The 27,857-nt window shown below is 58.0% G+C and overlaps 2 protein-coding genes across 5 annotated transcripts; one reads left to right on the forward strand and one right to left on the reverse strand.

The window, feature by feature from the left end:
* Positions 1–370: 370 nt before the first annotated feature.
* Positions 371–7,708, forward strand: CBX1 (chromobox 1). Of its 2 annotated transcripts, none has more exons than XM_077788335.1 (5): positions 371–471; positions 4,556–4,728; positions 5,762–5,939; positions 6,453–6,547; positions 7,431–7,708. In XM_077788335.1, exons 2-5 carry the CDS (start codon positions 4,589–4,591, stop codon positions 7,573–7,575), a joined length of 558 nt encoding a protein of 185 aa, XP_077644461.1. In that variant the 5' UTR covers positions 371–471; positions 4,556–4,588; the 3' UTR covers positions 7,576–7,708. The 2 variants fall into 2 exon arrangements, with proteins under 2 accessions (XP_077644461.1, XP_077644460.1); XM_077788334.1 differs by having other exon boundaries at positions 382–471; positions 4,559–4,728.
* Positions 7,709–12,644: 4,936 nt separating this feature from the next.
* On the reverse strand, positions 12,645–27,541 carry NFE2L1 (NFE2 like bZIP transcription factor 1). 3 transcript variants are annotated; one of them, XM_077788336.1, is made up of 7 exons: positions 27,472–27,541; positions 26,647–26,848; positions 24,317–24,798; positions 18,494–18,709; positions 17,237–17,326; positions 16,076–16,237; positions 12,645–15,933 (listed from the first exon to the last, which is right to left on the reverse strand). In XM_077788336.1, exons 3-7 carry the CDS (start codon positions 24,794–24,796, stop codon positions 14,602–14,604), a joined length of 2,280 nt encoding a protein of 759 aa, XP_077644462.1. In that variant the 5' UTR covers positions 24,797–24,798; positions 26,647–26,848; positions 27,472–27,541; the 3' UTR covers positions 12,645–14,601. The 3 variants fall into 3 exon arrangements, with proteins under 3 accessions (XP_077644462.1, XP_077644463.1, XP_077644464.1); XM_077788337.1 differs by having other exon boundaries at positions 27,427–27,537; XM_077788338.1 differs by having other exon boundaries at positions 27,450–27,531.
* Positions 27,542–27,857: the final 316 nt, after the last annotated feature.

Here is a 27,857-nt window from a genome sequence, read left to right on the forward strand (position 1 = left end):
GGACAAGGCGCTTTTGGGTCACGGCTGGAGCTTGAAGGCTTTCCCACCGTTAATTACTCTGTTTAATTAACAACGCGCAGAACGGAGAGGCCTGACCATCCCGGACTACACCTCCCACCCCGCCTCGCGCGCACGCAGCGCCGCCGCGCTCCGCGGACTACACCTCCCATCACGCCCCGCGCCGCCCGGCGGAACGCACTGCGGCTCGGCGGCGGCGCGGACTACACCTCCCATCAGGCCCCGCGCCGCCCGGCGGAACGCACTGCGGCTCGGCGGCGGCGCGGACTACACGTCCCGGCGCGCCCCGCGCGGGCGCGGCGCAGGCGCGGTGCGCGCGGCGGGCAGCGGCGCTGGCCGGGCTCTTTTGTTCAGGGCGGCGGACGGAGCGCGGCCAGGCCCGGGCCCCCCCCCGACCCCCGAGCGCGCCCCCCGCGCCCCTTCCCTCGGACACCGGCGGCGGGGCTGTGCGAGGTCAGCGCGGAGCCGGCTCCGAGCGCCGGCGGGGGGCGGCGGGGGGGTGGGGGTGAGGGGGGGCAGGGGGGTGAGGGGGGGCGGGGCGGCCGTGGGGGGAGGGGAGGGGGTGTGGGGGGGCTGGGGGGCGGGGATGGGGTCAGTGAGGGGGTTTGGGGTGATGAGGGGGGGTTTGGGGCTGGGGTCAGTGTAGGGACGGATTGGGGGCTGATGAGGATGGGGATGGGGTCCGTGAGGGGATTTGGGCATGGTGTCAGTGTAGGGATCGATTTGGGGGTGCTGAGGGGAGGATTTGGGGCTGGGGTCAGTGTAGGGATCGATTTGTGGGTGCTGAGGGGAGGATTTGGGGCTGGGGTCAGTGTAGGGACGGATTTTGGGGTGATGAGGGGATTTGGGATAGGGTCAGTGTAGAGAGGGATTTGAGGAGGGGATTTGGGAGGATAGAGAGGGGATTTGGGGCTGGGGTCAGTGTAGGGATGGATTTGGGAGGATGGAGAGAGGATTTGGGGCTGGGGTCAATGTAGGGATGGATTTGGGATGTTGGAGACAGGATTTGGGGCTGGGGTCAGTGTAGGGATGGATTTCGCAGGATGGAGAGGGGATTTGGGGCTGGGGTCAGTGTAGGGATGGATTTTGGAGTGCTTAGAAGGGGATTTGGGATGGGGTCAGTGTAGGGATGGATTTGGGAGGATGGAGAGGGGATTTGGGGCTGGGGTCAGTGTAGGGATGGATTTTGGAGTGCTTAGAAGGGGATTTGGGATGGGGTCAGTGTAGGGATGGGTTTGGGAGGATGGAGAGGGGATTTGGGGCTGGGGTCAGTGTAGGGATGGATTTGGGAGGATGGAGAGGGGATTTGGGGCTGGGGTCAGTGTAGGGATGGATTTTGGGGTGCTTAGAAGGGGATTTGGGATGGGGTCAGTGTAGGGATGGATTTGGGAGGATGGAGAGGGGATTTGGGGCTGGGGTCAGTGTAGGGATGGATTTGGGGGTGCTTAGAAGGGGATTTGGGATGGGGTCAGTGTAGGGATGGGTTTGAGGGAGGGGATTTAGGGTAATGAGAGGATTTGGGATGGGGTCACTGTAGGAATGGATTTGGGGCTGGGGTCAGTGTAGAGAGGGATTCTGGAGTGATGGGGTCAGTAAAGGGATGGATTTTGGGGTGATGGGGTCAGTGTAGGGACGGATTTTGGGGTGATAAGGAGAGGATTTGGGATAGGTTCAGTGTAGAGGTGGATTTGAGGAGGGGATTTGGGATGATAAGGAGGGGATTTGGGGCTGGGGTCAGAGTAGGGATGGATTTGGGAGGATGGAGAGAGGATTTGGGGCTGGGGTCAGTGTAGGGATGGATTTTGGGGTGCAGGGCGGGGTCAGTGATGGGTTTTGGGATGGGGTCAGTGCAGGGGTGGATTTGGGGTGGTGGGAAAGGGGGATCAGTGGGATGGGATGTGTGAAATGTTGGGATGCCGGTGGGGCTGTGACCCCAAAAAGAGCTGCACGGGGGAAAGGGGAGTTTTGGGGTTCAGGAGTTTTGGGGTTCAAGAGTTTTGGGGTGAGGCAGATCCCATGGAGAGAGAGACGTTGGGAAAATGGGAAGTTGTGGGGTGAAAATGTTGTGGTTTTTTTTTTGGTTTTTTTTTTTTTTTTTTTTTTTTTTTGGTTGGTTGGGGGTTTTTTTGGGAAAAAAGGGTAATTTGTGAGGGGGGAAAACGGGATTTTGGGGGCAAGAAAAAGGGATTTTGTGAGGGGAAAAATGGGACTTGGGGGGAGGGAAGAAAGAGGGATTTTAGTGGGGGGAAAAGTGGGATTTGAGGGGACAGAGAAGAGGGGGATTTGTGAGGAGAAAAAAATGGGATTTTGAGGGCAAAAAATTGGGATTTGTGGAGGAAAAGGGGTTTGTGAGAGAAAAACTGGGATTTGTGAGGGAAAAAACCTGCAATTTATGAGGGGAAAACGGATTTGTGGAGGAAAAGGGAATTGTGAGGGAAGGAAGTGGTATTTGTGAGGGGAAAACCCAGGAATTGTGAGGGAAAAGTGGGATTTATGAGGAGAAAAAGTGGGATTTGTGAGCGGGAAAAAAAGGGAATTGTGAGGGGGAAAGTAGGATTTGTGAGGGTCAAAAGTGGGAATTGTGAGGGGAAAACCTGGGAATTGTGAGGGAAAAGTGGGATTTATGAGGAGGAAAAGTGGGATTTATGAGGGAAAATTAGATTTGTGAAAGGAAAAAGTGGGATTTGTGAGGGGAAAAGTTAGATTTGTAAGAGGAAAAAGTGGGATTTGTGAAGGGAAGAGTTGGATTTGTGAGAGGAAAAAGGGGAATTGTGAGGGGAAAAAGGGATTTTGGGGACGGGGCTTTCAAACCCCCTTGGGATGAGGGGAAGGAAAAGCGGGAATCGGGCAGGGCGCGGGATGGGGAGGGACAAGCGACAACTTTTGGCGGGAAGCAGGAAAAATCCCGGGAATCCGGGCTTGGGAGGGAAATTCGGGAATTTGGGGCGGGGCTGGGGTCAGGAATGGAGGAGGAGCTGTTTTGGGGGAACTTTGCTGGGATTTTGGGAGCTGGGCGAGACAAAGCTCTGGGAATTTTGGGTGCTGGAAAAACGTTTTGTGAGTCCCAGAGGGATTTGGGGGTCTGGAGAAAGAGCTGGGAAAGCTTTTCCCAGGAAAAACTGGCTTTGGAGCCGGGGTTATCCCGGGAATCTTCCCTGTGGTCCTGTGGGGAAGTTTTTGGGGGGAGAAAAGGGGATTTTGGAGGCGAGAAAAAGGGAATTCTCTGAGGAATGCGGATGGGGGGGATGCCAGGGATGTGTTCCCATAAAACTGAGGGATCCCGGGATAAAAATAGGGATTCTGGAGGGATAACTCTGGAATTTGCTGTGAAAAAAGCTGGAAAGAATAGGGAAAAGAATAGGGATAAATCCCAGAATTCCTCCGGAAACTGAGAAGGGAGGGTCGGGCTCCTGGAATCCACGGAATTCAGCTGGGGCTGCTCCAGCCTCTGGGAAATTCCCCCAAAAAAACTGGGAATGGGCTTGGAATGCAGGCCCTGCAGCCCTTGGGAATTCCTTGTGGGAATCTGGGAAAAATGGATCCCAAAAATGCCCCAGAATGTTCAGAATCCAGGCTTTTCCCAGCTCTGAATCCAGAGTTTTTCCAGCTCGGAATCCAGGGCTTTCCTGGCTCTGAATCCAGAATATTCCCAGCTCTGAATCAAGAGTTTTCCCAGCCAGCACTGGATGGAATTTCAGGAATTTTTGACTCCCTAAACAGCCGTGGGATGAGGAGCTGGATAAATATCCCAGAGTAACCATGATCCAGCAAGGGAATGGCCACAGAGAGGTCGGGATCTGGGAATGTGACCTGGGATTAATTGGGATTAACAGCTGATGGAATTTGAGTTGATGGAAATGCCAATTTTTCCCCTCAGGATTTCCCATCCCAGGCAAGGCAGGGAGAGAAAATCCTGGATGGGAAAATCCCACTTTTTCCAAGGGCTGAAGGGCAGCTCTGGGAGGTCAGGAATGAGCCAGGAAAATTTGGGAAAGAAAACCCGGAGTAGCTTTTAGGAAAAAAAAAATTGTATAGAATTGCTGGAATTAAAGAGTGGGAAAGGCAAAAATCCAAATCTTTGTGTCAAAATCCTGGGATTGCTCCAGAAATTCTCACCTGGATTCCTGCCCTGATCCCAGCCTTTTTTCCCGTTTTTGGTGGGAATATCCCAGTGTTGCCAAGGAGCTCCAGCAAGGCAGGGAGAGAAAATTCTGGAAAATCCCAGTGTTCCCAAGGAAAATCCTGGTGTTCCAGGGTGGGAAAATCCCAGTGTTCCCAAGGAAAATCCCAGTGTTCCCAAGGAGCTCCAGCAGGGCAGGGAGACAAAATCCCAGAAAATCTGACTGTGCCAAGGTGGGAAATCCCATTCCAATCTAGAAACAGATCCTGGAGGGATTCCACCCCTCAATCCCAGTGTGGGATCCAAGGAAATCTCCCTGGGAAGGGAACACAGCCCCACCTGGATCAGGCCAAACATCCCAAATTGTGCATCCCGACATTCCCCAAATCCCCAAATCCGGGATTTTCCCGCCTGCAGCAGCCCGGGAAAGCGGAGAAGCTGGCCAGCACAATGGGAAAAAAGCAGAACAAGAAGAAGGTGGAAGAGGTGCTGGAGGAGGAGGAGGAGGAATACGTGGTGGAAAAGGTCCTGGATCGGCGCGTGGTGAAGGGAAAGGTGGAATACCTGCTCAAGTGGAAGGGCTTCTCCGAGTGAGTCGTTCCCGCCCGGATCCGACGCTTTCCCGGGAAAAACGGGAGCTGGGGGGGTCCTGGGGGTCTGTCCTGCCAGGGAGAGGGGCAGGACGGGGAAATCCCGGTGTTCCAGGGAAATCCTGGTGTACCAGGGAAATCCCAGTGTTCCCAGGGAGATCCTGGCATTCCCAGGGAAATCCCGGCGTTCCAGGGAAATCCTGGTGTTCCCGGGAAATCCCGTTGTTCCTGGGGAAAATCCCGGAGTTCCTGGGGAGATCCCGCCATTCCCAGGGAAATCTCAGCGTTCCAGGGAAATCCTGGTGTTCCCAAGGAAAATCCCAGTATTCCTAAGGAAAATTCCACTGTTCCCAAGGAACTCCAGCAGGGCAGGGAGGGAAAATCCTGGATGGGAAAATCCCAGTGTTCCCAAGGAAAGTCCCAGTGTTTCCAAGGAAATCCCGGTGTTCCTAGGGAAATCCTAGTATTCCAACAAAAATCATGCTGTTCAAAGGATTTCCCATCCCAGGGAGAACAAATCCTGGAAAATCCCACTGTTCCTAAGGATTTCCCATCCCAGGGAAAATCCCAGTGTTCCCAAGGAACTCCAGCAGGGCAGGGAGAGAAAATCCTGGAAAATCCCAGAGTTCCAGGGTGGGAGATCCCATTCTGACCTGGAAACAGATCCTGGAGGGATTTCCCCCTTCAATCCCAGTGTGGGATCCAAGGAATTTCCTCCTTTTCCTGCAGGATTTCCCCAGCTCTGAATCCAGAGTTTTCCCAGCCAGCACTGGATGGATTTTCAGGAATTTTTGATTCCCTGAACAGCCGTGGAAGCTGAGAAAAACTCTGGGATGAGGAGCTGGATAAATATCCCACAGGATCCATGATCCAGCAAGGGGAATGTCAGGATCTGGGAACTGGATCCAGCATTCCCACCTGGATCAGTCCAACCATCCCAAATTCCGCCTCCCCAGCATCCCGGTGATGCCCCATCCGGGATTTTCTGGGCTGGGAAAACCGGGAAAAATGAGGGATTTGTGTTTGCTGGCAGCGAGGACAACACCTGGGAGCCTGAGGAGAACCTGGACTGCCCGGACCTGATCGCGGAATTCCTGCAATCCCAGAAAACCGCCCACGAGAGCGAGAAATCCGAGGGCAGCAAGCGCAAGGCCGAGTCCGACACGGAGGACAAAGGGGAGGAGAGCAAACCAAAGAAAAAGAAGGAAGAGGTGAGGCTGGAATGGGATCCCGGGAAAAGGATTCCGAGGAAAATCCCTGGAAAAGCCATTTTTTGGTCCCTGGAAAAGCCATTCCAAGGGGTTTTTTCAAGGAATGGGAGGCTGGAGGTTTGGGAAGGAGGAAGGAGGTGATGGCTGAGCTTGGCTTGCCAAGATTCCCAGTCTGATCCCAGTCTGCTTTCCCAGTCTGATCCCAGTCTGCTTTCCCAGTCTGATCCCAGTCTGCTTTCCCATTCTGATCCCAGTCTGCTTTCCCAGTCTTGCCCTATCCCAGTTTAACCAGTTCCCTGTGTCCTGTCCCTCCATCCCTTTTCCCAGTCCCTCTCCAGCTCTCCCTGCATCCTTCCCTTCTCCACCTGAACATTCCCAGCTCTCCTGGAGCCCTGGCAACATCCCCACAACCCTGGAACTCCAGCCTGATCCTCCCTGCCTGTCCCAGAGCCGGGAATGTCACTCTGGGAATTCACAAATGGAATTTTCTCCCTTTTCCCCCCTTTTTCCCAGTCGGAGAAACCGCGAGGCTTCGCCCGGGGCTTCGAGCCGGAGCGAATCATCGGCGCCACGGATTCCAGCGGGGAGCTGATGTTCCTGATGAAGTGGTGAGGGCTGCAGGGGGCTGGCCCCTGCTCCTGATTCCCAGGGGATCTTCCCACTGCATCCAGGGGTCAGGAGCTCTGTGGGACCAGGGACGGTCCCTCTGTGCCGAGGCAGGGGGAATGTTGGTCCTGGAGAAAAGAGGGATCAGGAGGGAACTTCTGGGTCACAATGAGGGACAGGGAGGGGTTTGGAGTGCTGAGGGAATGGGAATGTTCATCCTGGAGAAAAGAGGGATCAGGAGGGAACTTCTGGGTCTCCACAAGGGACAGGGGAGGGTTTGGAGCTCCAGGAGCAGCTGAGGGAATGGTAATGTTCATCCTGGAGAAAAGAGGGATCAGGAGGGAACTTCGGTGTCTGCACAAGGGTCAGGGAAGGGTTTGGAGCTGCTGAGGGAATGGGAATGTTGGTCCTGGAGAAAAGGAGATCAGGAGGGACCTTCTGGATCAGGAGGGTCAGGAGGGGACATAGGCTCTGACCCCAGAGAACGGTCAGGCTCAGGGATTTGGGGTTGGCTCAGGGGTTAGGGTCAGGGTTTAAGTTTAGGGTTCAGGGTTAGGCTTTAGAGTTAGGGGTTAGTGTTTAGGGTTAGGGCTTCAGGTTAGGGTTTAGGGTTAGGAGTTAGGATCAGGGTTAGGGGCCTTTGGGACATCCAGAGTCCCTCAGGAATTCTGTTCTGCTGCTCTCCCATCCCTCCTTTCACTCGCGCAGGAAGAATTCGGACGAGGCCGACCTGGTGCCCACCAAGGGTCAGGGTTTGGAGTCAGGGTTTAGGCTTAGGGTCAGGGTTTAGGGTTGGGGTCAGGGACATTTGGGACATCCAGAACCCCTCAGGAATTCCATTCTCCTCCTGTTCCCCTCCCTGACTCGCTGTCCTCTCCCCTGCAGGAAGAACTCGGACGAGGCCGACCTGGTGCCCGCCAAGGAAGCCAACATCAAGTGCCCGCAGGTGGTGATCTCGTTCTACGAGGAGCGGTTGACATGGCACTCCTACCCCTCAGAGGACGATGACAAGAAGGAGGACAAGAACTAAGCCCTGGTTGTCCCCTCTTCGGGCAGCTCTCGGGGTTTTTTTTTGGGAAGACGATCTGAACTTTCGTGGGGTGTGAGCAAAGGAGGGGTTTGGAGGTGCCCTTGGAAGAGCCCCCCCAGCCCGGTGTCTGTGCCCTGCAGCCACTCCTCTGCTCCCTGCCGTGTCCAGATTCCCAGCAGAATCCCGTGGAATTCCAGATTCCACGGGTGGGGGGGAGGGAGAGCCCAGGGGGATATGGAAAGCTTGGGATCGGGTGGGAATTTCGGGCTGGGGAGGGTCTCAAAGCAGTGGGAGCAGGAGCCAAGCCCCTTCCATGAAGGACTCGCCGGGATGGCCAGGCTGGGGTTGGGATTGGGATTGGGATTGGGAATGCAGACGGATCTGCTTCCCCCCACAGCCCATCCCACAGCCCCAGCCTTGTTCCCAATAGTGTTAACTCTGCATTTTTAAGGCGTAGCATGTGTGTAGGTCTTTTAATTCTGATTTTTCTTTTTTCCTTTGTTTTCTTCTTTTTTTTTGGATTTTTTTTTTTTTTGGCTATTTCCTGGTGTTCTCCTTTGGGAAGGAAGGGAGGGATTTTGGGGCGAATTCAATCACTTTTAATTAAGGAGGTCTGGTGATGACATTCCCAGATAGTTTCCTTTTTTTTTGTTTTTTGTTTTAAAGAATCTGAATTCAGTCTTTTTTCCAAAAAAACCCATGAATTCAGCAAAGAAAATCAATTGATTAAAAAACAATTAAGGGAGGAAGGGAGAAGATCCCAGAATTGCTGCCAGAACTGGGGGACAGAGACACTGAAACTGTGAATGTCCAAAATCTCCGGAGCTAATCCTCGAGCGATTTTTAGGGGGAAATTTTGGGGGAAAGGGGGAGGGAATTTTTGGGGTGGGAGGGGACGAAGGGGAGACTTTGTGAAAATGCAGCTTTGTGATTCTGTATCGTCCTGCAGCAGAACTGCCACTCCTGACACGTGCATTGTATGGGGGGGTGGGGGGGATGGATTTTAACCCTTTTATTGCCTTTTTAACCCTTTTGTTTTTCCGTTCTAAGGTGCTATTTCTCCAAATTGGGGGGGGGGGGGAAATCCCCCCCCAGAAAAAAAAAATTCCTGAATTTCTGACCACTTGTTCTTTTTCCCACTCTGGATTTTCCTGCCCAGCCAGCAAGGGAGGGAACATGGGAGGGAGAGGAGCCAAGAGCAGCACAAGGAAAAATCCAATCAATCCCAATTTCTCCCGAGGCGAGGTTGGGAGCTGCTTTCCCAGGACCTCGTGGTAGTGGTGGGGGGGTTTGATTTTTGAAATCAGATTTATTTCCCAATCCGGAACTATTTAAGTGACTCCAGGGGTGGGATCTCGACGTGCATTGTACAAACCTTTTTTATGAGCATGTGTTTGGGTTCCTGTGCAAAAATCCGTGTGCAAATGTAAAAGTTCGTGTTTGGATTTTAACTTCATACCGAGCTCTGTCCAGTTTTTAGTTTGGAATTTTTTGTTTTGTTTAGATTTTTTTTTTTTTTTTGGTCTCAATAAAATTTTAGATTTATAATCCTGATTTTAAAATTTTTTAAAAATTTTTTTTTAAATTATTTTTTTAATCCTTTCTTTCCCTTGCTCCCTTTCCTCCAGCGATGAGTGTCCGGGTAGAGCAGGAGGCGGAGGGAAGGTGAGCCCTGAGCCAGGGTAGAGCCTTGCAGAAGGTTCTGGAGCAGGTTCTGGGTTGGTTTTGGCCTCCAGCTGCAGAGGAGAGGCCGAGCGGAGCCGGGCCCGGCGCGGGGAGCGTGGCTGGGTAAGTGACCGTCGGTTCCGCCCGGCGCCGCGGCGAGCCCGGCTGAGCTCCGCGCCGCGGGCGGCTCCTGGCAGCCCGGAGGGGAGCGCGGGGCTCGGGCCTGCAGCACGAGGAGGAGGAGGGCCCCTGCAGGAGGAGGAAGGATCTGGGAGGAGGAGGAGGGCTCCTGCAGGACCAGGAAGGCTCTGGGAGGAGGAGGAAGGTTCTCGGAGGAGGAGGAAGGCTCTGGGAGGAGGAGGAAGGCTCCTGCAGGATGAGGAAGGCTCTGGGAGGAGGAGGAGGGATCCTGCAGGACCAGGAAGGCTCTGGGAGGAGGAGGAAGGTTCTCGGAGGAGGAGGAAGGCTCTGGGAGGAGGAGGAAGGCTCTGGGAGGAGGAGGAAGGCTCCTGCAGGATGAGGAAGGCTCTGGGAGGAGGAGGAGGGCTTCTGCAGGATGAGGAAGGCTCTGGGAGGAGGAGGAAGGCTTCTGCAGGACGAGGAAGGCTCTGGGAGGAGGAGGAGGAAGGTTCTTGGAGGAGGAGGAGGGCTTCTGCAGGAGGAGGAAGGCTCTGGGAGGAGGAGGAAGGCTTCTGCAGGACGAGGAAGGCTCTGGGAGGAGGAGGAGGAAGGTTCTTGGAGGAGGATGGTGGCTCCTGGAAGAGGAGGAAGGCTCTGGGAGGAGGAGGAAGGTTCTTGGAGAAGGATGGTGGCTCCTGCAGGAGGAGGAAGGCTCTGGGAGGAGGAGGAAGGCTCTGGGAGGAGGAGGAGGGATCCTGCAGGAGGAGGAAGGCTCTGGGAGGAGGAGGAAGGCTCCTGCAGGAGGAGGAAGGCTCTGGGAGGAGGAGGAGGGCTCCTGCAGGATGAGGAAGGCTCTGGGAGGAGGAGGAAGGCTCTGGGAGGAGGAGGAAGGTTCTTGGAGGAGGAGGAGGGCTCCTGCAGGACGAGGAAGGCTCTGGGAGGAGGAGGAAGGTTCTTGGAGGAGGATGGTGGCTCCTGGAGGAGGAGGAGGATGGTTGGTGTCTCCTGGAGAAGGATGGAGGTTCTTGGAGGAGGAGGAAGGTTCTTGGAGGAGGAGGAAGGCTCTGGGAGGAGGATGGTGGTATTTCCTGGAAGAGGAGGAGGATGCTGGTTCCCTGGAGGAGGGCTTCTGCAGGAGGAGGAAGAGGATGTTTGGTAGTTCCTGGAAGACGAGGAAGATGGTGGCTCATGGAAGAGGAGGAGGAGGAAGGTTCTTGGAGGAAGACGGTGGTTCCTGGAGGAGAACGAGGAGGAAGATGGTGGTTCTTGGAAGAGGAGGAGGATGGTGGTTCTTTGAGGAGCATGGTGGTTCCTGGAGGAAGACAAATGGTCTTGGAGAAGGATGGTGGCTCCTGGAGGATGGTGGTTTCTGGGAAGGAGGATGATAGTTCCTGGAGAAAGAAGATGATTCCTGGAGGAAGAGGATGGAAGCCGGAGCTTCCTCAGGCTCCAAAGGCCCTGGGCTCAGCTGGAGCTTCCCGATGGATTTGGGCACGGGGAAGGAGCTGTGAGAGCACAGGAGCGGAGAGAGATCCTGGGAGGAGCAGTGGGTCCCTTCGGTGGATCCCTCCCCTGAGCAGAGATCCCGGGAGGAGCAGTGGATCCCTTCAGTGGATCCCTCCCCTGAGCAGAGATCCCGGGAGGAGCAGTGGATCCCTTCGGTGGATCCCTCCCCTGAGCAGATATCCCGGGAGGAGCAGTGGGTCCCTTCGGTGGATCCCTCCCCTGAGCAGAGATCCCGGGAGGAGCAGTGGATCCCTTCAGTGGATCCCTCCCCTGAGCAGAGATCCTGGGAGGAGCAGTGGATCCCTTCGGTGGATCCCTTCCCCGTGAGCTCCCTGCAGGGAATCCCTGTGGGATTTTCTGCCAGCTGGGACCCAGCCCCTGAGGAGTATCTGGAATCATCAGCCAGGAGGAGAGCGGGGAGATCCTTGGATCCAGTGTGGATCTGATGTGATCCGGTATGGATTTATTTGGAATCTGATGTGGATCTGGAGTGGATCCGGCATGGATTTAATGTGGATCTAAAGTGGATCCGGTGTGGATTTACCGCCCCACCTCCCCTCGGCTGAGCTCAGATCCGGCTCCGACTCCGGGAGCGGGACCCGGCCCCTTCCCACCCCGAGCAGAAGGGATTTGGGACCCTTTGGGATTTTGGGAAGCCGGGCTGGGGCTGCAGGGGGATTGGGGTTGGATTTTCCGCTTGGGCTGGGCCGAGGGGCTGGGGAAGGACCAAACCTTGGGAAGAGCAGGGACTGCACCACAGAATTCCATCCTGCAATTCCGGCAGTTCTGCATTCATCCAGCGACCCCCAAAGAGGGGCTTGGCGCCGCTTTTCCGGGGAAATCCACGGGAAACGCTCCCAGTGAAGGATCCGGGGCAGGATTTGGGGCAGGATTTGGGCTGTTCCACCCTCGGGACAGAAGCAGCTCCGGCAGGAGGCTCCCAGGCCATTCCCGGCAGCAAACCCAGGCCTGGGGAGTCAGAATTCCAAGGAGAGGGATCAGGGCCTGCAGCGCCTCGCGGAGCCGGGAATGCACCCAGGAGAAAAGGGCCAGAGCTGCTTGGACCCTCAGAGGAGTTTCTGCTTCTCCTTTTCCTCCTTCTCCTTTTCCCTTATTTCTTCTCCTTTTTATTCCAGTTTTTCTTCCTTCTCCTTCCTTTTCCTTCTTTCCGTTCTCCTCCTTTTTTCTTCTCCTTTCTCCCTCTCCTTCTTTCTTCTCCTTTTTCCTTCTCTTTTTCATTCCAGTTTTTCTTCTTTCCTTATTTTCCTTCTCCTTCTCTTTCCTTTTCCTTCTCTTTACCTTTTCCTTCTCCTTTTCATTCCAGTTTTTCTTTTCCTTTATTTTCTTTCTTTTTTCTTCTTCTTTTTCCTTTTCCTTCTCTTCACCTTTTTCTTCTTTTTCCTTCTTCCTTTTCCTTCTAGATTTTCTCCCTTGTCCTTTCCCCTTCTCCTTCTTTTTCCTTCTTTCTTTCCTTCTTTTTCCTTCTCCTTTTTCTTTTTTTTCTTTCATTTTCCTTCTCCTTCTTTTCTCCTTTTCAAATTCGTTTTTCTTCCTTGTCCTTTCTCCTTTTTCTTCTTTCTTTCCTTCTTTTTCCTTCTCCTTTTTTTTTTTCCTTCTTTTTCCTTCTTCTTTTCCTTTTCCTTCTCCATCCCACGCAGGGTTGGAACAACTCCTTCCCATCCAAGCTGGATCTGGAGCAGCTGTGATGGCAGAAAATCCATGAATTCCCAAAATTCCATCCTCAAATCCCAAATAAAACCCCTCGGAGCCGAGGCTGGTACAGTGAATAAGCCGTTTTTTATTTTTTTTTTTTTTTGTCCTGTGCTCACAACAATCTCTCTTCTCTCCCTGACAGGTCACAGATCATTCAAATCAAAAAAAGTTTCTAAGAGGAAACAAAAAAGAAATAATTTAAACCACACGCACAGGGCTCTCTCTCCCTTCCAACCTCCCCACATCCCAACTTGTGCTTCATTCCCGGGGAGCCGGAGGGGGCTCGAGGCTCCCACCCGGCCAATCCCAGCTCCAAGCATTCCCGAAAAAACCTGGAAAACATTCCCACAAACCCACACGCATCGTGCCAGCGGGCCTTCCCTGCTGCTTCTCCAGGTGGAAGAACCACCCTGGAATCCTGCTCGGATCCCGTGCACAGGACTGGCTTGGAAAAGCCGTTATTTCATTTTATTCATTTTTTTAAGCTTTTTCTTTTTTTAAATTTATTATTTCTATTTTTTTTTTCATTTCTATTTTGGTTTTTATTGGTTTTTTTTGTGTTTTGTTTTATTTTTTTTTTCTGGTTGCTGGTAAAGTCAGAACACTCCCAGCTGTGCTATATGGAAATACAGCTCTAGGACGGTCTCCGAGGTGTGGAGACCTGACAGTGATCAAGGCACTACCCCCACCCCCCTCCTGAAAAACAAAGGAAGTCAGACCAACACCTCTAGGGACAGAAGAGAATCCTATAATGTGATCACACGGTTACACGGAATCTTTATGGCAAAGAGAACATTGAGCAGCTTTCAACGTTTGGGCTTCTCCCTTTTTTTTAAATTTTTTTTTTGGCTTTTTTTCTTTTTTTCTTTTTGTAATTTTTTTTTTAGGTTTTTTGTTTGTTTCTTTGTTTCTTACTCAACACAAGCACTTCTAGACCCTAAAAGGGGGGAGGGAAAAATAAACAAATCAAGGCTGGAACCCCCGAAAACCCCAAAACAAGCGTGGTTAAGGGACCTGCAGCTGTTGAACGCTCGCGGTGACAGCCCAAGGCCGGGGCTGAGGTTGGCATCGGGGTCCCAGCGCTCCCCTTGTGCTGTTCCTGACCCCAAATCCCTTCCCAGGAGAGGCAGGCAGGGGCCGAGTGCTCGGGAAGGATCCTGCTGCTCCTCCCTCCCTTCCCCATCCCAAAGCTCTGCGCGGATCCCCCTCCTTGTCCTTCCTCCCAGGACGGGTTTCGGCCTTTCCTCGGGCTGGAAAGGGTTAATGGGAGTCACCCCTGGCTCTGCTCTCCTCGGGCTGGAAAGGGTTAATGGAAGTCACGCCACTTTTGTGTCTCTCCACGTGTGCCCTGGTCTGATCTCCATCGAGGAAGGAGAAATCCGGAATATCTCACACACACCGATGGCAAAAAAAACGGGGTCGGGTTAAAAGGAAAAATGGGGGAAAAAACCCAAAAAGAACAAAAAAAAAAAAGGAAAAAACAAATTAGAAACAACCAACTACCTGAAATCACAGAACTTTGGAAGTTCAGAAAAACGTCTCTCCTATAGCTTGGTTTGAAGTCCATTCGCTTAAATCTCTTGTTTTTTCTTATTTTTTGTTTTTTTTTCTCTTACTTAAAGCCGTTCCTAACAGTAGTTTGTTTTGTTTTTTTTTTTTTTGTGGGGAATTTTTTTTTTGTCGGGTTGGTTTTTTTTTTGTTTGGTTTTTTTTTTTTGGTTTTTTTTTTTTTTTTTGTTTTTTTAAACGTTTTATCCACCTCGTGCCAACCTCCCCAGCAGCGATGCCAGCTCGTCCCTGCTCTCCCAGCACCCCGGGGTGGCCGGTGGCAGCTGGGCTTGGGGTGGGCTCCGTCCCCGTCCCCTCGGTGTCGGGACGGCCGCTCCCGCAGAGTCCCCGGCGCGCGCCGCCGGCGCCGCGTGCGCTTGGAGAAGACAGAATCGGATAAGAAGGCATCAAAGTTCCCTCCGCAAGCACTTCCAGGCTCGGCCCTCGTCCCAGCTCTCCCTTCCGCCGCCGCCCTCACTTCCTCCTGTCCTTCTGCTTGCGCTCCTGGCGCCGCGGCTGCGGCTCGGCGGGCGCGGGCGCGCGCGGGATCAGCAGCACGCTGCCGTCGCTGCCGTACTGCAGCGCGTAGCGGCTGGGCGAGTAGGGCCGGCCCTGCTCGTCGCGCAGCCGCCCGAACACCTCCTGGTACAGGCTCTGCACCTTCTGCTTCATCTGCCGGATGGACTTGAGGAACTCCACCTTCTCCCTGAGCAGTTTGGACTTGTCGCGCTGCAGCTCCTCCACGTCGCGCTCCAGGTTGAGGATGGTGTCCAGCTTCCTCTTGCGGCAGTTCTGCGCCGCCATCTTGTTCTTGCCGCGCCGGCGGATGTCGCGGATGAGGCTGAGCTGCGCCTCGCTCAGCTGGTACTTGGACAGGAGCTCGTTGAACTCCTCCACGGGCAGGTTGATGATCTTGTCGTTGGTGAAGGGGATCTTCATGGCCCTGGCGCGGTGCTCGTCGCGGCTCAGCTGCTTGTCCAGCAGCTCCGACGGTTTCTCCTTGCCGCTCTTCTTGCCGGCGCCGGGCACTTTGGGCTCCTCGGGGTCCAGCGCGCCCGGGGCCATGTTGTAGGTGTGGTTGTGGCCGACGTGCTCCAGGTAAGGCAGGTAGTGCAGCTGCGCCGGGTCCTGGTAGCTCATGCGGCAGAACTTGCTGTACTCTGGCTGGTAGCCAACCGCCCCTTCCGCCTCCTCGAAGTCCACGTTCTCCGAGTCCGAGCTGTAGCCCACGGCGCCTTCCTCGGAAAACGAGGAGGAGGACGAGGATGAGGAGGAAGAGGACGACGAGGACGAAGCTTCGGAGCTGCTGAGGGACGCGGGGCTGTGGCCGGAATCCAGGGAAAGACCTGAGTCGGAATCGAACTCCTCTTCCAGCTGCGAGGCCTGCACGGGGTTGAAGCCCTCCTCGATGGCCAGGTCCATCAGGCTGATCTCATCCAGCATGGCCTCGTCCAGCAGCCCCCCCAGGGGGTCGGGCAGCTCGGGCCCGGCCGTCTCGTTGGCCGTGCCGTTCATCTGCGGCGGGAAGAAGATCCCGCTCAGGTTGGTGGAGCCGAAGGTGCCGTTGAGGCCGGTGGAGTTGTCGGGCGCCAGCTGCAGCAGGGCCGAGCCGCCCGCCATGGAGGGGCTCTCCATGTCCGAGCTGAAGAGGGAGAAGTCCTGGGAGCAGCTGCCCAGCGAGGCCTGATGCAGGCTGACGTTCTGGTTGATGGGCGTGCCGGGGGCCAGGCTGTAGTTGGACGCCAGCAGGTCCCCGCCGCTGCCGCCGTAGAGGCTCTCGGCGCTCGTGCTGTTCACCTCCATGGCCTGCAAGAGACGGGCACGGCTCGCTGGGGGAGCTCCGGCACCGGGGACGGCCTCACCGCGGCCTCACCGCGCCGGCCAGGAGCCGAGCTCCCGCGGCCGCACCCGGAGGGACGAGGCCCTTCCCGCCCCTCCCGGAGCTCACCTGCATCTCCATGATGGACATCAGGTCCTGCCACTGCTGCTCCAGGTCGAAGGGCGACTCGGTCTCGGCCAGCAGAGGGGACAGCAAGCTCGGGGGGCCGCCCGGGGCCCGGCTCTGCCCGGGCACGGCTTCGCTCAGGGCCGAGACATCCGCAGCTGGGAACTGAGCACGGCAGGGAGTCAGGGCTGGCACCTCGGGGACGCTCCGGGATCCACGGGAACATTCGGGGATTCACGGGAAAATTCAGGGATCCTCAGGGATGGATTTTCAGGGATGGACACTCAGGGATGCTCAGGAACATTCACGGATTTTCAAGGATGCTCAGGGATGGACGCTCAGGGATGGACTCTCAGGGATTCATGGCAACATTCAGGGATTCTCAGGGATGGACACTCAGGGATTCTCAGGAACATTCAGGGATTCTCAGGGATGGACACTCAGGGATTCTCAGGAACATTCAGGGATTCTCAGAGATGGATTCTCAGGGATGGACACTCAGGGATTCTCAGGAACATTCAGGGATTCTCAGGGATGGATTTTCAGGGATGGACACTCAGGGATGCTCAGGAACATTCAGGGATTTTCAAGGATGCTCAGGGATGGACGCTCAGGGATGGATTCTCAGGGATTCATGGGAACATTCAGGGATTCTCAGAGATGGATTCTCAGGGATGGACACTCAGGGATTCTCAGGAACATTCAGGGATTCTCAGGGATGGATGCTCAGGAATGTTCAGAGATACTCGGGGATGAGCAGGGATGGATGCCTAGGGATGCATATGGATTTTCAGGAATTCTCAGGGATGGATTCTCAGGGAGGCACAGCGATTCTCAGGGCTGGGGGCTCAGGAATGCACAGGGATGTTCAGGGATTCTCAGGGATGGATTCCCAGGCATGGGGGCTCGGGGATGCACATGGATGTTCAGGGATGTTCAGGGATTCAGCCACCCGCAGCCCAGCGCCCTTCCCGCCCGCTTTCCTGTGAACTAACGAGGAGCAAAGCCAGGAGGTTTTAATTAGCCGCGGCCCCCCCTCCCCGCGTGGTTTCGCAGGGGGCCTGGAGCCTCCTGGAGCAGCTAAACCCAATTTGCTGCTGCGGGAGAAGCACGGGAGGCACCGAAAGCGCAGCGAGAGCCTGGGGATCCACCCCGGGGGCTCACCTCGGAGTTGTCCCCGAAGGGGAAGGTGGCCTCCAGCAGCCTAAGGCACTCCTCCAGGGACAGGGCGGTCTGGTCCTCCGCTCCGGGCACCTGGGGAGACAGCAGAGACACGGGCTGGGAGCCGCGGCCTTGGCTGGAATCAGCTCCCTTCCAGCAGGGCTGGATCGCAGCGCATCCAAAAAAGAGCCAGAGCCCCACCCAGTGCTCCTGTGCTGGCTCCATCCTCCCGCTGCTCGGGGCTACGGGAAAGCGCCAGCGCCGCCGCCGCTGCCGGCCAGCCTGCTGTGCCTGCTGTCCCTGCTGTGCTGTCCCTGCTGTCCCCTCCGGCCGCACAGGCCAGGGCCACTCTGCGGCTGCCCGAGGGGACACGGCCGGCCCTGCCCAAAAGCCGCTGCCCACCTGGGCAGACCCTGCTGCTGCTGCGGGAGCGGCCCCGTGCAGGCACCGGCACCGGCAGCACCGAGAGCCCCGGGAGGGCAAACCCTGCTGCTGCTGCTGCGGGAGCGGCCCCGTGCAGGCACCGGCAGCACCGAGAGCCCCGGGAGGACAAACCCTGCTGCTGCGGGAGCGGCCCCGTGCAGGCACCGGCAGCACCGAGAGCCCCGGGAGGGCAAACCCTGCTGCTGCGGGAGCGGCCCCGTGCAGGCACCGGCAGCACCGAGAGCCCCGGGAGGGCAAACCCTGCTGCTGCTGCTGCGGGAGCAGCCCCGTGCAGGCACCGGCAGCACCGAGAGCCCCGGGAGGGCAAACCCTGCTGCTGCGGGAGCGGCCCCGTGCAGGCACCGGCAGCACCGAGAGCCCCGGGAGGGCAAACCCTGCTGCTGCGGGAGCGGCCCCGTACAGGCACCGGCAGCACCGAGAGCCCCGGGAGGGCAAACCCTGCTGCTGCGGGAGCGGCCCCACACAGGCACCAGCACCGGCAGCGCCGGAGGGCCCCGGGAGGGCAAACCCTGCTGCTGCGGGAGCGGCCCCGTGCAGGCACCGGCACCAGCAGCACCAAGAGCCCCGGGAGGGCAAACCCTGCTGCTGCGGGAGCGGCCCCACGCAGGCACCGGCACCGGCAGCACCGAGAGCCCCGGGAGGGCAAACCCTGCTGCTGCGGGAGCGGCCCCACACAGGCACCAGCACCGGCAGCGCCGGAGGGCCCCGGGAGGGCAAACCCTGCTGCTGCGGGAGCGGCCTCACGCAGGCACCGGCACCGGCAGTGCCGGAGGGCCCCGGGAGCGCAGCCCCAGCGCGGCCGGCCCGGGGCGTTACCTGCGCAGGGAAACTCTCCCCGGTCTCTCCATCAACTAGCGGGATTCTATCCAAGACCTCATTCCCTGCACTCCTCCAGCTGTCCCCGCGCTCCCTCCCATCGCTCAGCTCTTTGTCCACTTCGCTCTCTTTCTGTCGGTGGCTGTAGTCAAAAATCTCTCGCCCAGCGCCGAGATCGATATCCTGTCTCCACAGGATGTCAATCAAATCGATGTCCTGCAAGACAGACCACATTGCCTTCAGCCCCCCTGGCCTGGGGAGGGGTCCCCACCCTGCGGCCCCTCCCCGGGGACCCCCCGGCCCGGCCCGCAGCCCACCCGGGGCCGGGCCGCGCTCGGCCGCCGCCGCCGCCGGGCGGGCCGGGAGCGGCCCCGCGGGCTCGGCATGGCCGGCGCTGCCCTGCCCGCCGCCCATGGCCGCCCGCCCGCCGCCGGGGGCCGCCCGGGCCCGCGGCGCGGCGCCGGCTGCGCCGTGCCCGCCTTGCATCAGCCCGTGGTGCCATCCCGGCCATTTGCATAAGGGGTGGGGTGGCAGGAAAATCCCCGCATTCCCACCCACCTGATGCAACTTCAGCCGCTCCGCCGGGCCCCTGCCCGCCGCCCGCCGCCACCGGGCTGCCCGCAGCCCCCCCCGCCCGGGCATCCCCCCGCTCCTCGGGGCGGCCCCGGTACCTTTCTCATGTCCCCAGCTGCCGCCCGGGCCGCGGCGCACGCCGATCATGGTCCCCGGGGGAGAAAGAGGAGGAGGAGGAGGCGGCGGCGGCGGGGCGGGCTGGCCGGGGCGCGGCGCCGCGCACGCATCGCCGGCCGGGGCGGCGGCGGCGGCGGCGGCGGCAGCGGCGGGGGGAGCCGCGCTCCGCTCCGCCCCACCGGCCACAGGTGTCCGCGCGGCCCCGCTGCGGCGGCAGCAGCCGCCCCCGCCCCCGGTGCGGAGGATGCTGCTGTGGCTGCGGCGGCGGCCCCCGGGGCCGGGAGGGGCTCGGCGGGGCCGGGAGGGACCGGGAGGGGCTCGGGAGGGACCGGGAGGGGCTCGGCGGGGCCGCCCCCCCCCACCCTCCCCCCGCCGTTCCCGGCTGCGGCGGCCGCCAAGCCCCGCCCCCTCGGCCGGGCCCCGCCCCCTCCCCGCCGGGATGCGGCGCTCCCGGGCCACGCCCCCTCCGCCGACGGCCCCGCCCCGCCCCGGGCGGTGGCCGCGACCAATCGGCGCCCACGGGGGCCGCCGCCCTGACCAATCAGCGCCGGCGGGGGCCGCCGGCTCAGCCAATCAGCGCCTCGCGCGGCGCCCACCGGGCCGCGCCCCCGCCCTGGCGCAGCGGGGCCGCCCCGCCCCCCCCGGCCCCGCCCGCGCCGCACCGGGAGCGGAGGGGGGGGGGGGGGAGCACCGGGACCCCGGCCCGGGACCCCGCACAGCCCGCGGCCACCTCCCCCCCGTCCCCCGGCACACCGCGGCCCGCGACCCCCGGTGAGCCCCTGCTGCCCCCGGTGCTCCTGGGCGCGGGCACGCCCCGGTAACGGCGGCCAAGTGTAAGGAGATCCCCCGGGCGGGGGGGGTTGGGACGGCGCTGAGCCCCCGCAGCTCATCACATGCCCCACGTATTTTTATCCTCGTGTTGTGGAAACGGCCCCGGGCACGGAGCCTCGGCCGCCCTCCCCACCCCCAATGCTGCAGAGAAGCGCTGGGATTTAATCCCAGCTTTGTCTCTAGACCCGGCTCAAAACCGGCATTTTTTTATCCGTGGGATAAAAATCAAGTGGGTTTCATAATTCCCCTGAACCTCCCCCCACACCCCACTCCAGCCCCGCCCGCTCTCCGGGTGCTGCAACGCCCAAAAAAGAAAAAAAAAATTATATATATATATATTAAAAAAAAATCCCGCACAGCATTCCCGGAGCGAGTTCCAGCTTCCCAAAATTATTTATATCGCCCGTATTCCCCCGGCAAGGTCGCGCCTGGACCGCGCACAACCCACCGGGAGTCGCAATGTGCCAGGAAAAAGTCATGGAAAAATTTCCAGCCCGGCCCCGGAGCCATCTGCAGCTCCATCCCCGCCCGGGCCGGCCCCGCCGCTCCCGGGGCATTCCCGGCGGGAATATTCCCGGCTCCCCGCGCTTTCCGGGGAGTCGGGGTGGAAAATCGCAGCCTTAAAAAAAAATAACCCCAAAAGGAAAATGCGGGAGGGGAGGAGAGCGGCGGGATGGGGTGAGGGAGTGACGTGGGAGCCGCGCTCGGGATTTCCTGGAGCCGCGGCGGCCTCGGGAATCGGGAAAACGGAGCCGGGAGAGCAGCGAAATCCGGGATTGCGGGGAAATCGGGAGAACGGAGCTGGGGGAGAGCAGGGAAAGCCGGGATTGCGGGGAAATAATGGAAAATTGAGCTGGGAGAGAGCAGGGAAAGCCGGGATTTGGGGGAAATAATGGAAAACAGAGCTGGGGGAGAACAGGAAAATCCAGGAAACAGAGGTGAGAGAGAGCAGGGATGTGGGAAAAGCCAGGATTGGGGGGGAAATCATGGAAAAGCAGCCCTGAGGAAGAGCAGGGATCCAGGAAAATCTGGGATTGGGGGGAGATTATGGAAAAGTAGCCCCGAGGAAGAGCACAGATCCTGTCAAGCCACGGTTTTGGGGGATATCATGGAAAACAGAGCCCTGAGAACAAGCAGGGATGCAGGAAAAGCCGGGATCAGGGAGGAAATGAAGGAAAGCAGAGCCCCGAGGATGAGGGGGATGTGGGAAGGGCCGGGATCAGGGAAGGTGCGGCCACAGATCCCTCTGCCCCCAAATCCCCTAAAAATCCTGGAAAACGGCAGCTCCCGGCCTCTCTGCCCCCAAAATCCTGGAAAATGGCAGCTGCCCCAGATCCCCCCAGAATGTGATCCCGGTTTTCCTGCCCGAAGCTCCTCAGAGCCCGGAATCCCAAATTCGGGAAGGGCGGCAGAGCCTTCCCCAGTGACCTTGCACAAGGCCAGGATCCGGCAGAACCCGAGGCCGGGAATCCCTCCCGGGGAATCCCCAGGGATGGCACAAGGTGGGGACCTTCAGCCTCGTGTCCCCCTGGCACCGCTGGGATTTTCCCCTGGGAATGGGCTGGGAATGGGGGTGACATTCCCAGGAACGGGCAGGGAACGGGGGTGACATTCCCAGGGCCGGCTCCATCCCCTCCAGTCTGTCCCTGCAGTGCTCCCAGCGCTCGCCACAGCCCAACCCTGATCCTGACCCCGATCCCAATCCTGACCCCGATCCCAATCCTGACCCTGACCCCGATCCCAATCCCGATCCCTGCTGCAGCCCAAGCCAGTGGCTCCCCCTGTCCCGCTGGGAGGGCAGAGCCACCCTGGAAGGACCTGGGGCCTTGGATCAGCACTGACACCCCCATTCCACACACCTGGAAGGACCTGGGGCCTTGGATCAGCACTGACACCACATTCCACACACCTGGAAGGACCTGGGGCCTTGGATTAGCACTGACACCCCCATTCCACACACCTGAAAGGACCTGGATCAGCACTGACACCACATTCCACACACCTGGAAGGACCTGGGGCCTTGGATCAGCACTGACACCACATTCCACACACCTGGAAGGACCTGGGGCCTTGGATCAGCACTGACACCACATTCCACACACCTGGAAGGACCTGGGATCAGCACTGACACCCCCATTCCACACACCTGAAAGGACCTGGGATCAGCACTGACACCACATTCCACACACCTGGAAGGACCTGGGATCAGCACTGACACCCCCATTCCACACACCTGAAAGGACCTGGGGCCTTGGATCAGCACTGACACCACATTCCACACACCTGGAAGGACCCAAGGCCATGGATCAGCACTGACACCACATTCCACACACCTGGAAGGACCCAAGGATCCCGGGCTGGAATCCATCCCGGCCTTCCCAAAGCTTCTGGCTCAGGCAGGAAAACCAAACCCCCCCTGCCCAGCCCGCTGGGGAGGGAAACTGAGGCAGGAGCTGAATTCTGGAGAGGGAAACTGAGGCAGGAACCAAATTCTGAGGAGAAAATGTGAGCCAGGAACTGAATTCTGGGGAGGAAAAGTGAGCCAGGAACTGAATTTTGGGAGGAAAACTGAGTGAAGAACAGAATTCTGGGGAGGAAAACAGGAACTGAATTCTGGGGATGAAAACTGAGTGAGGAACTGAATTTTGGGAGGAAAATTAAGTGAGGAACTGAATTTTGGGGAGGTAAACTGAATAAGGAACTGAATTCTGGGGTGGAAAAGTGAGGGAGGAACTGAACTTTGGGAGGAACTGAATTCTGGGGAGGAAAATTGAGGACCTGAACTTTGGGAGGAAAAATGGGAGAGGAACTGAACTTTGGGAGGAAAACTGGGGGAGGAACTGAACTTTGGGAGGAGAACTGGGGGTGGAACTGAATTTTGGGAGGAGAACTGGGGGAGGAACTGAATTTTGGGAGGAGAACTGAGGGAGGCCCAGCTCCTGGCCGGGCTCCAGCCCAACCACCTGCTCCACACCTGGGCCAGGGCTGTTTCCCAACGCTGCTGTTGATTTCCCAGCTGGATTGCTCTTTCCCAATCCCCAGAGTCACGAGGGGCCCCCAGCTCCTTCCCCCTCCTTCCACTGCTCCCCTGGAGCCAGAACAGGGCAGAGAAAATGGGAAAAGTGCCCCGGAACTACCCCAGAATTACTGACACCTGCCCCGATCCAGCACTGGAGCCAGAACAGGGCAGAGAAAAAGGGAAAAGCACCCCAGAATTCCTGATACCAGCCCCGATCCAGCACTGACACCCCCATTCCATACACCTGGAAGGACCCAAGGCCCTGGATCAGCACCGACAACGTTTCTCTATGTCCCTGAAAGGACCCAAATACATGTATCAGCACTGACACCCTCTCTCCATACCCCTGGAAGGACCTGGGGCCATGGATCAGCACTGACACCCCCATTCCATACCCCTAGAAGGACCCAAGGCCCTGGATCAGCACCGACACCCCCATTCCATACCCCTGGAAGGACCCAAGGCCATGGATCAGCACCGACACCCTTTCTCCATGACCCTGGAAGGACGCAAGGCCATGGATCAGCATCAACATCCTTTCTCCATGACCCTGGAAGGACCTGGGGCCATAGATCAGCACCAACACCCCCATTCCATACACCTGGAAGGACCTAGTGCCATAGATGAGCACTGACACCCCCATTTCATACACCTGGAAGGACCCAAGGCCATGGATGAGCACTGACACCCCCATTCCATACACCTGGAAGGACCCAAGGCCATGGATGAGCACTGACACCCCCATTCCATACACCTGGAAGGACCTAGTGCCATAGCTGAGCACTGACACCCCCATTCCATACACCTGGAAGGACCTGGTGCCATGGATGAGCACTGACACCCCCATTCCATACACCTGGAAGGACCCAAGGCCATGGATGAGCACTGACACCCCCATTCCATACACCTGGAAGGACCCAAGGCCATGGATGAGCACTGACACCCCCATTCCATACACCTGGAAGGACCCAAGGCCATAGATGAGCACTGACACCCCCATTCCATACACCTGGAAGGACCCAAGGCCATGGATGAGCACTGACACCCCCATTCCATACACCTGGAAGGACCTAGTGCCATAGCTGAGCACTGACACCCCCATTCCATACACCTGGAAGGACCCAAGGCCATGGATGAGCACCGACACCTCTCTCCACGACCACAATCCAGCATTGCACCATCAAACACAACCCCCAAACCCACCCCAGAACCTCCCTGCAAACCCCCCAAACCCCCGTTCCCCACCTCCCTCCCCCCAAACCCCCAGACCCCGTGCTCCCTACCTCCTTGGTGAGATCCCCGTTGCCGGGCGCCGCCACGGCTCCCAGATCCTCCATCTCCTCCCCGAAGCCCTGCTCGGGCGCGCCGTCGCGGGCGCCGCCGTCGCCGCCGGAGCCGTCCTGCAGCGGGCCGGCCGCGCCGGGCTGCCCGGCGGGCACGGCGGCCTCGGCGTCGCGGTGCACCAGCCAGGCGCTGACGCGGGCGCGGGGCACGCGCAGCCGGTCCAGGCTGAGCAGGCGGCGGGCGCCCGGCAGCCCCTCCAGCCCCGCGCTCTTGGGGGGCAGCCCATGGCCGGCCCAGGGCCCGCGCAGGCGGTGGAACTGCGTCTGCGTGTAGGCCGAGCTCTGGCCCAGGATGATCTCCCGCAGCGGCGGCAGCTGCGAGCCCAGGTACGTGTCCACGTCCACGCGCACGCCCACCAGGCTCAGCAGGATGGTGAACTGGATCAGGCCCTCCGTGAAGTACTTCTTCAGGGACAGCATCTCTGGGGAGGAAACAAAATACAGTGAATAAAAAAACCCACAAATATTGAGAATGGATAGTGAGACTGAGCAGGATGGTGAACTGGAAGTACTTCTTCAGGCTCAGCATCGCTGGGGAGGGAAACAAAATACAGTGAATAAAAAACAAAGTGTGGGGATGGACAGTGAGATTGAGCAGGATGGTGAACTGGAAGTACTTCTTCAGGGACAGCATCTCTGGGGAGGAAACAAAATACAGTGAATAAAAAAACCCACAAATATTGAGAATGGATAGTGAGACTGAGCAGGATGGTGAACTGGATCAGGCCCTCCGTGAAGTACTTCTTCAGGGACAGCATCTCTGGGGAGGAAACAAAATACAGTGAATAAAAAAACCCACAAATATTGAGAATGGATAGTGACACTGAGCAGGATGGTGAACTGGAAGTACTTCTTCAGGGACAGCATCGCTGGGGAGGAAACAAAATAAAGCAAATAAAAAACAAAGGTTGGGGATGGGAAACAAGACTGAGCAGGATGGTGAACTGGAAGTACTTCTTCAGGGACAGCATCTCTGGGGAGGGAAACAAAATACAGTGAATAAAAAACAAAGTCTGGGGATGGACAGTGAGATTGAGCAATATGGTGAACTGGATCAGGCCCTCTGTGAAGTGTTTCTTCAGGGACAGCATCTCTGGGGAGGAAACAAAATAAAGTGAATAAAAAAACCCACAAATATTGAGAATGGATAGCGAGACTGAGCAGGATGGTGAACTGGAAGTACTTCTTCAGGGACAGCATCTCTGCAGGAGGAAACAAAATAAAGTGAATAAAAAACAAAAGTTGGGGATGGGAAACAAGACTGAGCAGGATGGTAAGCTGGATCAGGCCTTCCATGAAGTACTTCTTCAGGGACAGCATCTCTACGGGAGGAAACAAAATAAAGTGAATAAAAACCAAAGTCTGGGGATGGACAATGAGACTGAGCAGGATGGTGAGCTGGATCAGGCCTTCCCTGACATGTTTCTCCAGGGACAGCATCTCTGTCTGGAGAAGGAAAAACAAAATAAAGGGAATAAAAAACACAACAAAGGTTGGGGTTGGGGATGGAGAGTGAGGGAGACAGGATGGCGAACTGGATCAGGCCTTCCCTGAAGTTTCTTCAGAGACAGAAAAACAAAATAAAATTAATAACAAAAAATCACAAAGGTTGGGGATGGACAAACAGGCTGAGCAACATGGTGAGCTGGATCAGGAGAGCATCTCTGGGGGAGAGGAAACAAAATAAAAGTGAATAAAAACCGAAGTCTGGGGATGGCGAGTGAGGCTGAGCAGGATGGTGAGCTGGAAGTATTTCTTCAGGGAGAGCAACTCTGGGGCAGAGGAAACAAAATAAAATTAATTAAAAACACAACAAAGTCTGAGGTTGGGGATGGAGAGTGAGGGAAACAGGATGGTGAGCTGGATCAGGCCTTCTGTAAAATGTTTCTTTGGAAAGAGAATCTCTGGTGGAGGGGAAAACAAAATAAAGTCAATAAAAAATAAAGAGTGAGGTTGGGGATGGAGAACGAGGGAAGGCGCAGCCTCCACAACAGGTTGGGTGGGTTTGGCTTTGCTCTGCCCCACTTTCAAACAGTTTCTGCCCTTCAGGGCACAGCTAAAAACCGGGAGAAAAGTTTAAAGAACGCTCAAAAGGTTTTTAGTTCAACGAAGCTCGGTTTTCCTGTGCAAAAATCAGGAAATTGGAGCGCGGAGAAGCGGAGATAATCAGAGTTTAAAGGAGGGAGCTGCCCCGGCAGCTCCACCCTCGCCTTGACTTTTGTTTTTATGCCGGGCGGAGAGTTGGAATCCCCGATTCCCTGTTGACTTACTGTCCCAAAGCTCCTCATGCAGCGACTTTCGGTGTCCCCCGCAGCTCCGGGCTCTGCTCTTCCTCCTCAGCTCCTGCTCCTCCTCCTCCTCCTCCGCTCTCCCGGCGCTTTCCGCCCTTTTCTGCTCCTTTTATGAGTCAAAGGTCCCGAGCCTGGGAAGGTCCAAAGCCTGCGACGCTCCCGGCTGCGATTTCATCAGCAGCTGCAACGCAACCACAGAGCAAGCTCGGTACCAGCGGGGCGCCACCCCGCCGGCCTTCCCCCGCCGAATCCCGGGAATCGCGCCGCGATTCCCGGTGCCCTGCCCGCCCCGGGCTCCCTCCGCTGCCCGAGCTATTCTTAGGCAGCTGCGTCAACTTCCCGCCGGCCCAAGGAATCCGCCCGCCTTTCCGCCTTGCCGTGCTTCCAGCCGCGCCGGGGCTTTTCCACGGAAAACCGGGAACGCTCCCGGTCCCACCGGGGCGGCTCCCGCCGTGCGCGCCCGCAGCCGGGGGATGCCGAGCTGGCGGCTCCCGGATTTTTGAGGGGGTGTGTGTGTATAGGGGGGGTGTCCCCGGTTTTTTTGGGGGTCCCCAGTGGGGGGGAGCCACGTGCGCGCCCCGTTCCCGTTCCCGGTACCGGGGCCCTTTAAGGCCCCACGTGACCTCGCACCCCCCCCCCCCTTTTCCAGGTGCGGCCACGTGACCCCGCCCCACCCGCGCGCGCGCTCCCGCGGCCTCGCCGTCCCCCCTCAGAGCGCGGCCGGCCCCGCCCCAAGCGCGCCGTCGCCGCCGCCGCCACCTCCGCACGCCGCCTCCCCGCACCCTCCGCCACAGATTCCGGTACCCGCCGGGCTCCGCCGCCGCCGCTCCGGCCCCGCCGCCGCCGCCGCTCCCGCTCCCCGCCCCGGCCCAACCGCCCCCCCCGCCCCGCCGCCAATCACCGCCCGCCGAGGGGAGGTGAGAGCGCGGCGCGGACCAATGGGAAGCGAGCGGCTGGGAGTGCCTCCCGCCTCCCCGGCGGCGCTTTGATTGGCAGGCGAACTGACCAATGGGCGCGCGAGAAGGCGCGGGCGGCCGTCGCGCTCGGCGCGGCCGAGCCAATGGAGAATCAGAAGCGGGGAAGCGCGGCTCGCCCCGCTGCGTGCTTGAGTGACAGCGCGCCCACCCAATGGCGCGTATAACCCCTACTGAGTGACAGCGATATCAACCAATGAGACGACGCAGAGAATT

Source organism: Lonchura striata, chromosome 25 (assembly GCF_046129695.1).
Source record: "Lonchura striata isolate bLonStr1 chromosome 25, bLonStr1.mat, whole genome shotgun sequence".
In the NCBI taxonomy this organism is placed as follows: Eukaryota; Metazoa; Chordata; class Aves; order Passeriformes; family Estrildidae; genus Lonchura; species Lonchura striata.